We start from the raw sequence: 17,984 nt of genomic DNA, 5'->3' as shown, positions 1-17,984 counted from the left end.
AGTTTTATTCATTCTGTAAGATTGATCTATGTGAATTATTTTATCCTAGACTGCATCATTCAGTAAATTAGAACCAGACTATTGCGGGCATCATTCATCATAGTGCATTCATGCTTTCATAACACATGAAGTACCTTAGATGATCTATACTTCGAAAGGAAATTTTAGTGTTACCCCTCCTTCAGTTAGAAATAAAAATAAGATTAGAAAATATTGTGCAGCTTCTATTTACAAAATATAAATTTGCTCAAATCTTAAACAGAAATTTTGAGTAACATCATCCATCCAGAAAAGTTGTATCATTATTTAAGGTAGGTGATTTTTCTGTTGCAGATTTGAAGTCTTGAGTTTATCGAATATGTGTTTCTATGCAATATAAAAACCAGACTGTGTTTGATCTGCTACCGTGAGAAGTAGAAGTCTCTATCACATTTACAGAATAATTGGTCGGGTGGCAGTGATAGTCACCGAGCTAACATAACTTCCCATAGGAGGGATAAAAGGCCCCTCCCCCCCTTGCGTTTTGCTGCCTTCCCTCATAGTTGACAGTTGCTATGTTGCAGACCTAAAATAGAGACCTGTTGATATAAAAAGGTTGCTGTACTCCAGTTAAATCCCAGGACATTCTTATTAAGTGTTGGTCATTACCATATTTTGTGTTTGAAAATAAAATGTTTACTGAATTAAATTAGTATCCCCCATTGTGTCAACATGTAGTTTTTAGCTACCCACACTACCCTCGGTATCAGATTTATAACCTTTGCTTTTACACTTCCATTGACTGCTGGTCAATGTTTTGTGTTTGGTACTTGGTGAATGTGTGAATTTATTGCTTCTCTTAATATTTCTGTCTGGTAGCTTAGCATGTTTCTGTATCTAATTTTTGAACCTCATGGCTTTACACTACTTCATTACAAATATAATACCAAGTTTATTGATGTGTCATATATTACGCTTTTTTTGCCCATCATCATGGGAACAAATTTAACTGCTTTCTCTTAATATCTTTAGATTTTGTTTCTTGTGGGCGCGGGCAGTCTGCACCTATTTTGAAGATTCTGTATTTATATATAGAGTATATTGGACCCATTTTAATTTTTTATCAATTGTGGCCATAAGTTCTAAAAAAAAATAAAAAGTAAGAAATGAATAAGACTTGGTCATCCCATTGCAGTGTATGGCGACCATCATGTTCTTATGCTTTACAGTTAGAAGGCCCCCTGTGTTGGTTTCTGACCAGGGTTTTGACAGAAGGAGAAGTTTGCTAAAGGAGTAGTTACTCAGTTAAAGGCATGGACTGCCTTACCACTGTACTAATTATGGAATATGGTTCATTACCTCTTCACTGATAATTATGTGGTCATTATTTTTTACTGGTTATATCACCAAGCCTTGATATGGCTGTATCACCCTTGAGAAGAATCTAGTTTATAAGATATTGAGGGTTGATAAACTGGATATTGATGGATGTACGCCTTGTTTGGCCATCCATTTTTATTAGTTTATATACTCTGTGTTGATATAAATTCTTCATGGAGCACATAGTCAACCACAGCCATGTTTAGAAAAGCAAAACAATATTATTCATGAAAGTGCGTTGTAATTTGCTGGCTTGTGGATGAAGTCGTGAAACAACACCGCCACTAATGTCCAACCTGTAGTGTGCATGAATCTCAGACAGCAAATAAATCTCGCGGATCTGTTTTAAAGATTCAGACACCAGTGGAAAGAAGTTTTTATGGCAGCTTAGTAAGGCTCTTCAAGACCACAAGTTACAATCCCACTTATGAGGTTTATTAAAACCTCAAGGAGCCTCCTTCAAGAAGTGCTGGACAAGTCTGTTCAACTAGCTACATTTAGTGCACAAAGCTCAAATGTTGGGATGACGTACACCTCTTTATGGGAGAGAGAAATAGCTACTTATGTTTTTGAAGAAAGGAGAAAATCTGCAGTCATGGCAATAGTGAGTTGACTGGATCAACACCCTTTTTAATGCATCAGCTACTGGCTCCACCTGGCCAAGTAGAGGTGGTTGGATGAAGCCCTGTGATGGCTTCAACTGGCTCCTTCAAAACCATGTCTTGGAGACCCCATTGATCAATCTCCTTTCATCTGGTGAGTAGCATCTTTGAGGCACAAGGCTACCTGGGACTGTCTATCAGCATTGACAGATCCATGAATTGCTTCTTCAATTTCTTGGATGATTGGAGCTTTACTGAATTACATGTCCAGATTGTCCCAAGGATGCAGAATTCACACCGTATCTTGCAGACTGCTTGGTCCAGCAGGGGTGAACAGGGGAAAACAGAAGCTTGTTACAAGCAGATCTACAAATGGCATCCCCAGCAGACATCAGAGGATCTTTATATCTCGGGATTCACTGACCCCTTGTCAGAAAGACATGCTTCCTAAAGCTGTGAAGATAATTTAGAATTGTGCCTAAATGGTTTCCTTTCACCCACACAAAAATGTCTACCAGCAAATGGCATAGTGTTTTTGATCTTGAGCCATCTTAATTCGTCAAGTAAGCCACAGTTGTTGACAACTTTTACTGACAAGAGTAGGGCATATGGATGGAGGCATATGTAGACTGCCCTCACTGAAATAGAGGCACTGCTTCCTGTCCTGTAACGTCCAGTTGCCTGATGGTTGGTTTTCCGAGAGGTGTTCTCTCCAACCATGACTCAACACTTTCCTGAGCATCAACATCCCTGGAGAGAGAGGAACCAACAGAACTAGAGACCCTAGTAGACATTGTCTGAATCTGAGTGAATGATGGTCCTGAAGAAACATTGCTGGTCACTGTTGGAAACTTTCCACAATTCAAGTTTGGATATTAGATGGGGACATCAGCATAGCTGCTGAATGGTGGCTGTCAAACTAAATTCTGTCATCCAGAACCTGAACCAGCTCTATCCTTGTATTTATTCCCATTCCTAACTGTGTTTCTTGTGTAGATGGGCCATGTTAGATTTCCTTAAGATCAACTGCAGTCTTAAAGATTGACAGACTAAGAAAATGGAAACAAGATGCTAAAGATCTTATCATGATAATGATGTGACCAGTTATTGAGATAATGGTGGAGACAAGCTTGACTCTGTGGGCCCACACTGCAACCTGGGCTAAAGTTTTTGTGAAAACCTGCCGTTCAGTTGACAGGCCAGAGCACAGGAGAAGAAACCGATAGAATTCTCCCCTCATACCCCCTGCAGGAACCACCTTGAGAACAGGTGGATGAAGTCAAGTGAAGAAGGCATTGAAGGGGTCATGCAGTCAGAGTTCATGGAACTGAGCATTAAACAGAAGACTTGAAACATAGTTAAAAGCATCATCCCTCTTCTCTTTGGCATAAGGTTGGGATAGGAGTGGCAGTTACTTCCTTCATTAAGCATAAAGTTATGGAAGCTGGACTTCTTGGTAAATATATTTTTATAAAGGCTGATTTTTTACAGCCTGAGAGTTTGAAAAAATTTGAGTGATTTTGAAAATTTCATTTCCATTATTGTTGAACTTTTAGATCATTTAGTTTTAAATCAAGCAATCAACTATCATTATGGACCATTACATAAATGTCATAGCAGACTTAACAAGAAGTTAACAAGAAGTGTTAGGTTGTTGCCTACAAATGGGTTGCTATATCTGGAAGTTTGGCAAAAGCTCCTTCAATCCTGGGACAGATTCTTTTTCAGTATTGCTCAGCCTGAACCCAGATGTCCAGAAAGTAGACAGTTTTATAAATCCTTTGAAAGTTATGACTTCTCTTATCAACCCCCCCCCTTTTTTTCTATGTTGGGAAGCCAGTGTATTGGTTCTCCAAGAGAAATCCTGATTGCTTTTAAACCTCATGTTAACATATTCTACCTTTTTAAAAGTGTGCATGCCTGGGGGCTGTCCAAATTGAAAGACGCTTCAGTACACCAGGAAGCCCTATATCATTGAATTTTCAGCATTCCAGGATATTTGAACAAAGCTACCAAGGTCTCTTCTTATGCAGTTAGTCTCCCATATTGCCCAGACGTCGTCGCAAAGATCCATCTTCCAACCTATTAAGCCTGTTTGAACAACTTGACTTGAAAGTTTGGTCACCAGAGTGCTGTATTAGTTGTTTGTTTTTTTGGTACATAGTTAACTAACCTTCATCTTCCCGTTTAATATAAGTGCATTGCCTGTAAAGATGCTGCAGGTGGGAATGAATTTCTTCATCTAGTCCAATGGCTACTTCTCATTCGACACACCCCCCTGACTGCCTTCAGCCATTCAGTATCTAGAGAATAGAATAATATCATCATTGTTGGTAATTTTGAGTTCACAACCTAAGCTCCCAGCAATTTTACCTCCTGGAGTTGGAATCTTAATGGTCAGTTTGGGTACAGAATAGTTCTGTCATAATATCAGAACAGCATTTTAGGTAGAACCTAGTATAATATCAGAACACTTATATTTCAGTTGAAATCTGGTTTTATTTCCTGGGATATAAAAATCAATAGCAACATTCCCCTGCCCTGTCCAGCTGGAAATAAATCATATGTTCTTGTGAAATGGAAGCTCTGTTTAAGAGGCCATTTGGGAGGGAGTGTATCCCCATGGACACATTTCGTAGCTACCTGGAATCAAGTGTTTTATTCTATAAATCCAGAATAATCAGCCCCTTTTGAGTTTAATATGCATGTGTAAGGAAGTGATAAATTTTCTGCGAAAGCTTTTTCACCAAATATTTTGTTGGCATGGTACTATTGCTTCATTCAAAGGAATGAAGAAGAATCCATGTTTTCCATGAAAATGCAGTTCGTTTGAAATGCAAGGGAATTATAGTCACATTCTTGGTAGCTTTGAGAGTTTTCAAATTTTTGGGAAAAGTCTTTAAATTTTTCTTATTTTTTCCATGAATTATACTTTGTATGGTTTTTTACAGTCTTTAAGTTTCCTGCAGCTCTTTCCACTTTCCCGCAAAACTTGTGTGTATTCCTGCTTGTATTCTATCAGAGGATTTCTCAAAGCTTTTCTGCTTTTCATTAGCTGAAACATCCTCCCAGGTCATATTAATATTTATTCACAACCACCCTTTCATTTGCAGTAGATTGATTCAGAATTGCTTCCTCTTTATAGTAAGAATATTTTATAGAGATATTTGGACATTTATATCACTGTAATTGAGACATAAAATCCGGTGTTGATGTTTCGTAATTAGTGTCTTTTGGTCTTCAAGTTACAGAATTGCCTGAATATTTCAGAAGGTTTGTAGAGGGCTTCTCATGCCCCATTGCTTGACCAGTCTGCTCAAGATTGAACTAGTTTAGAAATGCGGCTCTTATTACGCTAGTTTTATAAAATAATTATAAGTGCTTATTGCATACAAAAAAAGTCCTCCAAATGTAGAGCCATTATAAACTGATTTCCTTACATGATTATTTTACAACTTAAAGTTTTGTTTTTGATGTAAAATACAAAAATAATCACGTGACGTCGTGTACTGAAGCCTGAAGTTGTTGCAAATTTGCCAGTAAATCTTATAATTCACCTTACCTTTGAAATGATGAAAATTGAAAGAATAACAGACAACCACACCGTCAGTTACACTAAGAAATTACTAAGAATATTGTAATTAATTTGATAGCTTTACTGCGTACTTGTTTAAAAGTTGGGAGTGATATATTCTATGATTTATGCACATGAAATCGTAGAAGGGGACTAAGGGAATACTGAGGCCACTTTGGTGTCATTTCTATTTATGCTTGTTTCATCCTTCTATCTTTTTTCATTACAATGTATTTAAAAGTATTATTATTATTATTATTCTGAAGTTAACCCTATTTGTATGGAGCAAGCCCACAGGAGTCATTGACTTGAAATTCGAGCTTCGAGAGAACACGTGTTCGTCAGAAAGAAGTAACAGAAAGTAATGCGAAGTACAGAAGGAGGAGGTAACACTTATTAAAAAAGAAAAAATGAATTTGATAAATTAATAAAGAAATACAGAAAATGGAAGTAATAACGAAAGAGGTGTTTTTTCGATTTTCATAGTGTTTGCCTTTTGCTTACAGAACACTGCAGTTCTTTCTACAGCAACCACAACCACTACCATAGCTACCCAGGCAGCGTCGACTGGGACGGTTACCACCATACCAGCAGTACCTGTGTCAACAGTCGCTGGAACAATCATCACTCCTACCACCCTCACTACTGCCACCCCAGCAACCCAAACGCCTCAACCCACCACCACCACCACAACAACTGTAGGAGTAGGTTTTTTAATGTTTCGTGTGATAAATGGGTGTTGGTGGTCCTGTAGGGGCTTCGTGCCTTCAGTGCGCCTCATGCGGTGCACTGTAGGCATTACTCGAGGCTCCTTGCAGCGTCCTTTAGGCCCCTAGCTGCAACCCCTTTCGTTCCTTTTACTGTACCTGTGTTCGTATTCTTTTATATCTTTCTTTCCACCCTCTCCTATCAGTTGTTTCAGAGTGCAACTGAGAGGTTTTCCTCCTGTTACACCTTTCAAACCTTTCTACTCTTAGTTTCCCCTGTCAGTGCTGAATGAACTCGTAGGTTCCCACACCTGGCCTTAGGCCTAAATCCTATATTCTGTTCTAAGTGAGTGTTGATACAACTTTGACAAGCATACAGTAGCTCTGGTGGATGACAGATGGTGGTCAAGTGATGGTTTGGGTATTGGATAGCTGAGATCGCATTTACTCCTGTTAAGCCACGTATGCAGGACAATACTAGTAATTTCGTCAGAATCTTCATAAATTTTGGTGTATCCATTAGTAAATTTCTAAGTCCAACAAATAAGGTAATAATAGCACACCACTTTGGGCAGTCAGAAATAATTTACAGGCAGCCATAAGGATGAACGGAGAAAAATTAGGAAATTTTGAAGCTGATGTCCTCGTGTGTAGAGGAAATGAAAACTCTAACTTTTGATGTATGTGATATTTTCGATTGATGAGGAAACGCCTGCTTTAAAAGCAGTGCAGGTAAATTTACAGTAAAAGATGAAGTGGCAGTTACTTTGATATGGTAATTTTAGAACTTGAGAGTGCTGTAATCATGTTGAAAGTGTTGAGTTTTTATTTCTGTTGAGTGTTTGGAAAACATTGTTTCACTTCAGCATCTCTTATGGCTAATTTAGAAGTAAGTAATGTGATATTTTTTTGTATGAATCTGTTTTTCATGAAGTTGTGATTAAATTGGTCACATTTTTAGCAGAAGTGATGTGTATAGTTAATGTATTTTTGTCCTTTGCACTAACTCTTTTGCTGAGTAATGAGTAATGATGATGGAATGTGACAAAGGTTTTTCAGAGCTAAATTGTGAGGGAGTATTTGGATACAGATTAAAATGCCTGTAATTTATCAAGCTTAAAATGGTAAACTTTGGATTCATATGATATACAAACAGTTTTACTATGGAACATGCCAAAAGGGCTATTAATATATAAAGCAAACTTCCATAAAGTGGACTGCCTATATGTGAAAGATGTGAAAAAATTAAAGAAAAAAGTTTAGATAAATCAGTAAATGTCACTATATACAAACAGATTTCTCATTAAAATTTTTGCATTATATATGCAGTGTAAAATCGTTTACTTTGAAGTGTCTGATCCCCTGGTGTCAAATGATACCTGGTGGTAGTTGACACCATTACAAAACAAGCTCCTTAATTAGTTACTTTAGTTATCACGTCGCCTTTTTTAACACTGAGGATAGGAATTAGGATGTTGTTATCATGAAGTATAATGCTCGCCTCAATTTGGTTTGGCCCCAAGGATATGGCATTTGTAGAAAGTTTACCAGAAATCTAAAATTACGTAGAAGGAAAGGAGGGAAATTTTAATGTTTAAAAATCATTCCATGACTTGAATTTTCTTTTGACATGCATATTTTTCTAGTTAACCAATACGTTAGATTTAACATTTGAAGACTAAACGTTTATACCAACCTTTTAGACTTTATTATTGGAAATAATCTTTAATGCTTATATCATTATGTACGTTGAATTCAGTGTGTAATCTGAAATTTCCCCAAACTTTTGTCATTGATGAGTTTAAACTTGAGTTGAATATGCTTATTTTTTCATTCTGTCGGTAGACAGCTGTGAAATATATTTGTTCAAATATATATTTATAGCTTTTGCTCTAGGCTAAATGAATGTCTGAGAGTACATATATGTCTGCAACCCATTGCTGGAGAATTTTTTTTTAAGTATTAACATTATCATGAAGTTGGATACGTTTTGGAAATTATGCTATGTATTTAAATAGCACAGTGGATGTAAGTGGACTCCTCCGAAACTACAATTTCCAATAAAAAAAAAATTGGTTTGAAACTTATAAACCTATTCTAATTGTCGCCTAATTCCTCAATGAAATAGTTACAAAAATACACTTCTTATTTCTAAATATAAATGATGATGATTGAGAGCTGTAATGTGGCACATCTTTCTTTCAGCAAACCATCACGGCAGAGTCGGCAAAAACTAAGTGTAAAAACTTCTTAGCTACTTTATTAAAGTTAGCAAATGAACAGCGAGCTCCAGTCGCTCGCAATGTTCGCAACCTAATTCAGGGATTGATTGATGCCAGAGTCGAACCGGAGGCATTCACTGAGGAACTGCAGAAGGACTTGAACTCCTCCCCTCAACCATGCCTTGTTCCTTTCCTCAAAGTAAGTATGAAGGTGTGATGTGGTAAATTGCATTAAGGAGTTGTTGCCTTCAGCTACAAACAGTTGTGTGGTTAGCGTAGCTGTCATAAGTTCTCCGTAAAGAAAATTTCCTGCTGTTCATATGTAAAATTTTGATGTGTCAGGTTTTGCTGGGATCTGTATTTGTCATATACAAAATTGATCTTTTCATTTTAAAACATATTTCAGTTTAGTTTTGCATATTTTTGTATTGCAAGAAGTTCCCATTCTCCCACTCTTGAGATTGTTCACAGCGGTCCTGTTTTTATACAAGAGAGATGGACAACTAGGTAGCAAAAGATTATTTAAATGTTGTCCATGTCAGCTTTTATTATTTCACATTGGCCTTACTATCAGTAAAGGGTGAACTCTTCCAAGTACAGTATTATATATGTTGAAATTCATTATTGTATTAATTTTTGTGATTTTTGTTTCAGAAAACTTTACCCTACCTACGTGTGTCGTTGGCGAGAGGAGAGCTTACCATCGATGGTGTTCGTCCTCCTCCACTATCATCGGTTACACCAGTTACGGGTGTCACTACAGTCATACCTACTGTAAGTAACGTACGGAATTAAATCACTTGTATATCTTCTATAGTCTGATAAGAGTTAAATAACTGTGTACGCATTTTTTGAAAGTGTGCTTTTGCTATGAATAACTTGTTTTATTACGATTGTACGTAAATGATGTCAGGTCAAGAGTTTCGTTTCTAAAAAATGTATTTTTCAAACTTTGCAGATGTCTATAACAAGGCCAGGAACCCCAGCTGCATCAGGAACAGTGCGGATGGTTCCCCCAACAGCAGCCACAGCTACAACTGTAGTTCAACGGCCACCAAACGCCACAGCAACATCTACAAGAGTCGTTGCGGTAATTTAATTGCAGTTTGTCTGTTATGTTGTGTGGTAAGATGAAAATATTGTTTTTGAAATTGGTGCTTGAACAGTGGAGACATTTCAAAAAGGGGCGGTACTTGAATGGTGACTTTTTAAATCTTATTTCTTCGGGTGAGCAGTAGCAGGGATAAAATGCTTACTTCTTAGGGTAAGCAGCAGGAAGAGTATAAAAATCTTGATACTGAAAATCTCGTGATTAATTTGTTGGGTTGCATTAGACTCTTTGCTAATTCAGTTTGGAACCTTGTAAACCCCATCTGTGAGGGAGAGTGGAGAGAGTGCAAAACTCACACAATTCTAGACATAAGAACCCTTAGCAAGGAGAATGAAGTAAGAGCTTTGGTGCATTCAATTAAACTGGAAGAGGATAATGTAACACAAAGGGTGTAGTTCATTTTAAAGTAGGTATGACTTTGCTTATGACTTCCAAGGGTTGCTATTCTATGGCTTAGTGATAACATTAGTTGAGTTTCGTGTTGTCTTATTGCTACTACTTTACTCTTTCATAAACTTGGTTATTCTTGCTCGGTTGCAGTCCCCGTTGTATCACGAGCTTTAATGTCCAATATGAATTAAGATTTAATCGTAGAAGCTACTTATTTGTTCAGGAAGACATAGGTAATTGTCCATTTTCCCCACAGCAACAAGTACAACAGGTGCGTGTTCAGAGTGGGAAGACCGTAGTGACAACTGTAAGGCAGACTCCGTCAACACAAACCACTACTGCACCCATCACCACTACTACCACCACCACCACCACCGCCACTGTTCCAACTGTGACCAAAGCTGTTACCGTTAATAAAGCAATCCCTACCAAAGATAAAGATAAAAGTAAAGACAAAGTATTTACTTACAGGTAAGTACCATAAAGTCAGTGGTTCATTTCTAAGTGGCAAAATCTGTAAAGTAACAAGAAAGGCCCTGTATTAAAGCATACATTTGAATACATTTAAGGTACCTTATAGCCAACAGTTTGTTAGGTTGGTGTCCTTCAGTTTTCATATCTGTATTTAGTAGAGTCCTCCTACCAAGCTTTCCAGATCCTTGACTTTGTCTTGCTGGAGTTATCAACAACTTTGACTGACCTGATTCAAGAAATGGAACTTTTTGGTCTGGTTGAGCTAATAAATATAATTAAATATCTGTTCAGCACTTTATGCCTTGGCATGTGAACTGTCAAAACAGAGGTTCATTATGTCAGATTCACATGGCTTTTCTAGGTTTGAAACAAGCTAAGTTTTTAAAAGGAAGTAGTACCTTGCGAGGTAAAGGCTACCGTTAATTTCAGACATGATTATAACATTACATCTACTTGTTATGTCATAGTGTTTAAAGCAAAAGATTTTTTATTCAAGGGTACCTGATCAGTTGGAAACTGTTAAATTTCATTGCAGTTCATTTTGCCGATCAGTAACGCCTAAGCGGAGCCAGTCCCTTTACTTAAAATTTCAGGGAATTTTTATGCTGTAGATGCAACTACACCCACTCCATATTTCCCATTACAGCAGTTCCTATACGTCTAGCGGTGTGACTGACGACGACATTAATGATGTTGCTGCTATGGGAGGAGTCAACTTGGGCGAGGAGTCGCAGAGAATTTTGGACTCGACGGGCTTTGTGGGGACGCAGATACGTTCTTGTAAAGATGAAAATTTTTTATTAACCGCTCCATTATCACAAAGAATACGGCAAATATGTAAGTTCTCATTTTGTTTTTATTCAGCGTTAATGGAAATGGCTTGTTATGTTTTGTTTTTATTTTAATATCCTTCATGTATGTAAGAAGAGAACAAAGTAGTCAAATGTCAGATTATTTTAAAAGTGATGCCCAGGTAACATGTACATTCATATATAAACATCGTCTTCTAGTTTGTTTGTACTTACCCAAGATGTTTTGCAGGCTCGAAATATGGCTTAGGAGATGCTCCAAAGGACGTTGTGGCTCTCATATCTCATGCAACACAGGAAAGATTAAAAACTATTGTGGAAAAGTTAGCAGTTATATCAGAACACAGATTAGATATCATTAAGGTATTTATTATTCTGTTTCTCAGTGTCTGTTACATGGATGAGTTTCATCCTCCCATTTGTTCTTGCTAAGTATAACTGTTTAAATTTGTCTTGTTTGTGAGGATGCAGATATTGCATATATATGTCTTGATTTTTAGGATATCACATGCTCCCCTGTAGATATTAGCCATGAAAAGTATTTAGCATTTTCAGAACAGTATTATGCCAAGAAAACTACCCAGAGAAACATCAGAGATTACATTCCTGCACTCGCTATAGTGCCCATCAACAATTACTCTTTGCAATATTAGTTAAAAATACAGTAGTATAACAGTTATTAGTTCATACTTGGTGGCAAAATGTCTGGCACCTAGATAATGACTTTTTGACTGACAGCTATTTCTATTGATTCGCTCTGGTTTGTCAGTGAAATTAAACATCTTTTGTCCCTGCAGAGTGACAACCGGTATGAAGTACACCAAGATGTCAAAGGACAACTCCGTTTTTTAGAAGAACTCGACAAACTAGAGAAGAAGCGGAAAGACGAACAGGAGAGAGAGATGCTCTTGAGAGCGGCAAAGTCTAGAAGTAAATCGGAAGACCCAGAACAGGCAAAGTTGAAAGCTAAGGCCAAGGAGGTAAGATATTGTTGTGTACAAACCACAGAAGTGTTTAATAATTTGTGATATATGTACGTACCAGTGTAGGGTTACTAATATAATGCAAGTTACAGATAGGTTTAAAGCAGTGGCTGATTTTGTTTCTTCTCAGATGCAACGTGTGGAGATGGAGGAGATGAGGCAGAGAGATGCAAATCGAACAGCCCTCAATGCTTTACAGGGGCCAAAGAAGAAGCCCAAGCTCGATCTGTCATCAGCGGAAGAGGTAGGTCTCTCACATACACATTGCGTTTCCTACTATGACTTAAGCCTCGTGCACAGAAAGTATCCCACCCAGAGGGAAGGCTTGTGTATTCCTTACAACACAAACATTGGATATGCAGGACTTGAAATGAGGAGTATTAGTTGGAGAGCAGTCATTTTCACTTACAGAATCAAAATATCTGATGTGAAGTAGCAAAGCTAAAGTAATTTCAAACTTGATCCTTATTGTTGAACCTGACCTGGACACTGCCTAATGGTCCATTAGACACTGAAGGGTCAAGTTATTTTTTGTCATTGTTGTAATATTCAAGGTACAAGTTTATCCCAAAACAGTGGAAAACATTTTGTTGTAATATTCAAGGTACAAGTTTATCCCAAAACAGTGTAAAGTAGGTAGTTTGACTAACTCTTAATTGAAGGACAGAGTCAGTTTAAAAATTTGAAGGAGGATTGTAGCTCGGGAGAAAGAAAGACGGGAGGGAAAGTAGTCTTGGAATTGTACTCACACTGAGGATTGAAATTTGCCAAATGCAGTGTTTGGTAAGCCAAAACAAAAGTTGATACTGTATATTAGAATGGGGGAGCTGAAACAGATTTCATTTTTTGATATACAGACTACATAGAAGAAAAGAATTGCACTGTTATTACAAGTGAGGCATTCTTAACACAAAAAAGATGGCTAAAAGCCAATTTGATAGGGGTAGAAAGAAGAAAAAAGTCAGAAGAGTAAGCAATGTAACTGAAAAATTGATAAGTCAAAAACATAGCTGATGACTCTGAGCCATTGCGAGACTATTAGTAAAGCCCATGAAGATAGGTGACACTGATCCCTAAATTGTTGATAAGTCCCTACCCTTATAGGTCAGTTATCCAGATCCCCAGAAGCCTATAGCAAGTCCCCTTACTAACTCACATCACTCTCAATTGAAGATCTCTTTCTCCAAGCAGCTTTGTACACAGTGTATATAGGAACATTAAGAAATTTATACTTGACCAACAAAACAGGTTGAACTGGGAGGGTCGGTAAACTGGTTATATAGCCCAGTACTTTTAAGTATGCATGTACTGGTGGTATTTTTGCCAGGAACTGAGAGGGTTGGTGACCTGTTCATTTGTAAATTTTGGTTATTTAGAATGGCCTTGGGTCATGAGCATGTCAAATAATCTGACTTGAACATTGTAACATGCGTCAGTCAGAGAGGGAGTGCCTTTAAAAGCTCCATAGATGTTTCCAATCATTGACACCTCTCAAAAAAGTGGCTGTCCTATGGGAGGGTGTATCTTGCTGCCCTCTAAGGAAAATCTGTAGATTAACCTGGATGGACTTTTTGACAAGATTGCATCAGATGGGGACACAACGCTATAAGTATTTCACTGAAATGCCAGAACAGTTAGAAATTATAAACAGAGAAGTAAGTTTGATAAGTGTATCAGGATCAAGTGTTACCAGTGCTGCTTCAAATGAACTTTAGTTGATATTTAGTGCTTTGTATGATTCTGTGCCTACCATATACATACAGACACTACCCCACTTACAAACGAGTTATGTTCCTGAAGTCATTTGTGTGCTGAATTGTTTGTAAGTTGGTTACTGTAGTCTTCATGCCTGTTTAAGCACAGTATGATATAAAGTCAATACAGTACTGTCATTTTTATCCTAAAACACAGTACACTGCACATACAGTACTATATGTACAGGACAGGCGTGGCAAAACAAAATTCGAACTTACAGATGGCAAAGGGGAGCGCTCTGAACACAATTTTAATTTGCAATCCTGTTTGTTTGTATTTCTGAATGATTGTAAGTTGAATGTTCCCAAGTAGGGTTGTGTCAGTAATTTCAGAATGCTGGTAACATTGGTACTGAATTAATTTTGTTAGGTTAAGGAATGGCAACATTTTTCAAAAAAAAGTTTTGTCACTGAAGTTCTTTTATTTTTTATTTGTTGAGGCCCATGCCATTTCTTCTAAGGGTTTATGAAATGGCCCTTGTTTATTAATCTCAGACATTTCAAGTGGCCATATTTAAAATTAAACAGGCAGCGGGTACACAGTATACGTTTGAGAGCTATGATACTCCTTTATTGTAAGTATAAATGATTTTACTGTATGTTGATTTTGACCTTTTGTATTTTATTTTTGCAGGGTGGAACATTTAGTGGAACGTTTACTCAGAAAGCGGTAAGATCTTTGACAGTGGTTTATATTGTCATAGCAAGTACTTGTACTTTAATGACAAAAGTTTTACTATAATATGAAATGCTAGTAATGAATGAATCAGCATTGATTTTCCTTGTAAATCTTTCAGATGCCATTACGACCTCGCATCAAGAGAGTAAACATGAGAGATCTAATGTTTTTGATGGAACAAGAGAAAGAACTCAACAAATCATTATTGTTATACCGCTCGTATCTCAAGTAGCACGGAATAAGCCAGGTGCAAGATGGACGAAACCTGTCTTCGCAGTCTCCACCTCATTAGTGGGGACGAGAGAGAAGAGGACGACGAGGCTTTGCTTCCTCGCGACTTTGTTCCACTCCACAGCAACCACCATCAACCCATCACGTTACAAAACAGCTTAGAACTAGCCAGTTATGTACGCCAGAGTACTGCCAAGGAGAGTGGGTGAGTTGGAGGAGCAGAAGCTGTAGCTGTGTGCTAATGCAAAACTGTTAAACACTATTTTGCACCAGGAGTGCCAGCTTGGCTGAAGATCTGTGATTCTCTCATGCAGCATTGCAAGTGTCTTAATTTTATTCATGCCTATGGCATGGTAGATCCACAGAGACTGTGATAAGGGCTGGATCCTCACTGTTCTGATTACTGTGCAGTCTTTGTCGTTTTCGTGAGACTGCGTTACACCTGCAAATAAAACAGTGTACAGTCAGATACTCTTGAGCAGTGGGACGAGACGGAGCAACGGCACTGAAACGCCCGCGCTCCAGAGACACACGGCCACCAGCACAGGGAAAGTGGATGTGCGCGTAGTGGCCTATACATCCGTGAAGGTACAACCAGACCTTTCTTTTATTCCCCAAATATATAGAGTAAGAATCCTATTTTGTGCATGACCTGTATAAAGTCTTAATGGATAGAAAATTATCAAATATTTTTATCTGATACACATTATCGTTGAAATGTTAACTGAAGAAGGCAGGAATAGAAAAAAGAATTTGATACGTAGCCTCTGTAGATATTGTACAGTTTTTTATGAAATGAAGCCTTTTCTGTTATTGTATTGTTCTTGTAATTAATACAAATATAGCCTATGGTATGTCTTAAATGTACACACAAATATGAGGCTGCATCAAGAACAGTTATTTATGTATTATGGGTATATAAGTTATATATATATGCAGTATATACATGTATATATATGCGTGTGTATTCTAGCTATGCATATGTATATATACATGAATATGTGTTTATAGGTATACATATGTGTATATATATACAGGTTCCTGTCAAGTCCAATACTTCAGATAATCCTTGTTCAAAGCATTAGAAACCACAATTTCTTCTGTTGGTTATCGGTCCCACTATGTGGGGTTTGCAAGGGATTATTGCAGTTGCCAAAGACGTTTGTTTGGATTTCCTGTATTTTATCCGAGACGGAGAAGCAGAGTGCTTTTGTGCACACGCATGCATTCTCTCTCTCTCCCTCTCTCTTTCTCTCCCCCCCCCTCTCTCTCTCTGTCTCTCTGTTTTCCTCTATATATTCTGTTTTTTGTGTTCTTGATATTAGCCTCATGTCATATTTATAAATCCTGTAGACTAAAAGCAAAGTCATTATCCCAAGGTGTGAATGTTGTGTGATGTAAGAATTAAGGTGAAGATTGTATGCAAATGATTCTTGCAGAACCTTCCTGGATTTAATTTTTATTTTTTGTAATTAGGTAATAGATTCTTTTCTTGTTAATATATGCAAAGTTATGTACCTATCTGTGAGTCAAGTCATAAAAGGATTGGTGTGTAGACATTATAACACCCAGATATTTGTATCTATTATCTACTAGAAAATCATCTGGTTAGAAATGTGTGGAACTACAACCACGAGTTTGGATGGAATTTAAATTGGCTTTTTGAAACCAGTATTTATTTACTGTAACTTTGGCAATAATCTTTTTAGCAAAAGCAGTTTTACATTAGGTTTTTAAGCAGTGTTGAAAATTTTATGCTTGGTTTTTCCATTTCCTTTTTTATAGAGCTTCTCCTACGGTTGTGGGAGACGTTGGGTTTCCTCGGTCTTTCATTGCAGAATTGACGACAGTTGTGCTTAACGTTTGATCAGAGGCCTATGGAGATTTGTTTTACAACTAGTTTGGTGCTAGAAGTCGTGAGTTGTGCTATGCACAAATGTGTGAACTCTTTCTTGCGAACAAAATCTGAATAGGCCATCCTAACAGTAAGGTAACTAGAATTGGAATGTTAACAGGGGCAGTGGATTTAAGATCTTCAGTTTTGTCATTAGTATGGAAGCCAACAAATTTTTGGGTCAAGCTTGAAAATTGCAATAACATTTAAACAGTGACTGGTATACACGATTTTTAATCTTAATCTTTAAAAGAAACGAATATATAATGTAAATATATAAATATATATATCTTCATTCCAAATGCAGGTAAGAGTATGTTATACAATACACTCATTTCTATTTTATATGGAGAATGTTTGTGTCTTTGGGTTAAAAACTGTAAAGAAAAATAACTATGTCTCCGAGGTGAATAGGACATGTCTGGGTTATAAGGTCTTCATATGTCATGTATCAGAACGGCAGAGTATCTTGTTGTCTAATTTTACTTATATCTTTTATTTATGACAAATTAGCTGGGAAAAATTATGGATCGTATGGTTTTTCAGATACATTTAAATCTAGGTTTATCACATTGCAGTTATTTACTTTTTATATTTTTATAGATGGCAATGCAATTGTCTTTGAACTTATTTTGGTTAGTAGAAACTATAGAGACAAAGAAATGTGTCGTATCTGTAGGGTAATTGAGGAAGTTATATATAGGTTAAGGAACCTAATAGTGTAAATTAACATTTCTTGCTTGTTTCAACTGAAGTACGGTGAAGGGGGTACAAACACAAGTTCAAAATACCTCGCACATTGAGTAACTGAGAAGGGAAACAAACAGTAGGTACGGTATTCTCTTTTCATCATGCCGTAGTAGACGTTGTTAGGACATCAATGACTTTTCCTTCCGGCTTTGTACATGAAGGAGAACAGTTACTGATAAATTTTTGGAAGCTTATATGTTTATACCACATTATTTTTTTTTTTTTTTTCAGTATAGTTAGATATCAGTACAGTAATACAACTGCACCTTAATTTAACTTTGAAACTGAAGGCATTCCATTTGTCCTGCTCTTCATAGAATGTTAAATGATCTTGAGAGAGGAAGGTAATGGTAATATTGTGGCAATGTATATAAAATTAAAGAGGTGGTTTGTGCTCCACATCAAGGGTGCACTAGATGTTACTTTTGTGGGAAACTAGCATCAA

General features: G+C 37.1%; 1 protein-coding gene across 2 annotated transcripts in view; it reads left to right on the top strand.

Annotated features, from left to right (window-relative positions):
- LOC136829764 (transcription initiation factor TFIID subunit 4-like) overlaps positions 1 to 17,384 on the top strand; it is a 39,988-nt gene extending 22,604 nt beyond the window's left edge. Inside the window, exons 3-13 of one of the 2 annotated variants that reach the window (XM_067088631.1) lie at positions 6,042 to 6,239; positions 8,448 to 8,663; positions 9,119 to 9,238; positions 9,423 to 9,554; positions 10,222 to 10,436; positions 11,086 to 11,276; positions 11,481 to 11,611; positions 12,046 to 12,228; positions 12,362 to 12,475; positions 14,620 to 14,655; positions 14,783 to 17,384. In XM_067088631.1, coding sequence (XP_066944732.1) covers positions 6,042 to 6,239; positions 8,448 to 8,663; positions 9,119 to 9,238; positions 9,423 to 9,554; positions 10,222 to 10,436; positions 11,086 to 11,276; positions 11,481 to 11,611; positions 12,046 to 12,228; positions 12,362 to 12,475; positions 14,620 to 14,655; positions 14,783 to 14,896 — 1,650 coding nt within the window. In that variant the 3' untranslated portion in view covers positions 14,897 to 17,384. The remainder of the gene's footprint in view (positions 1 to 6,041; positions 6,240 to 8,447; positions 8,664 to 9,118; positions 9,239 to 9,422; positions 9,555 to 10,221; positions 10,437 to 11,085; positions 11,277 to 11,480; positions 11,612 to 12,045; positions 12,229 to 12,361; positions 12,476 to 14,619; positions 14,656 to 14,782) is intronic. The other variant, XM_067088632.1, reaches the window with a different exon arrangement.
- Positions 17,385 to 17,984: the final 600 nt, after the last annotated feature.

This window comes from Macrobrachium rosenbergii, chromosome 45 (genome assembly GCF_040412425.1).
Source record: "Macrobrachium rosenbergii isolate ZJJX-2024 chromosome 45, ASM4041242v1, whole genome shotgun sequence".
Classification (NCBI taxonomy): domain Eukaryota; kingdom Metazoa; phylum Arthropoda; class Malacostraca; order Decapoda; family Palaemonidae; genus Macrobrachium; species Macrobrachium rosenbergii.
The sequence above is the reverse complement of the archived record's forward strand: the minus strand, read 5'-3'. Positions and strand labels throughout refer to the sequence as shown.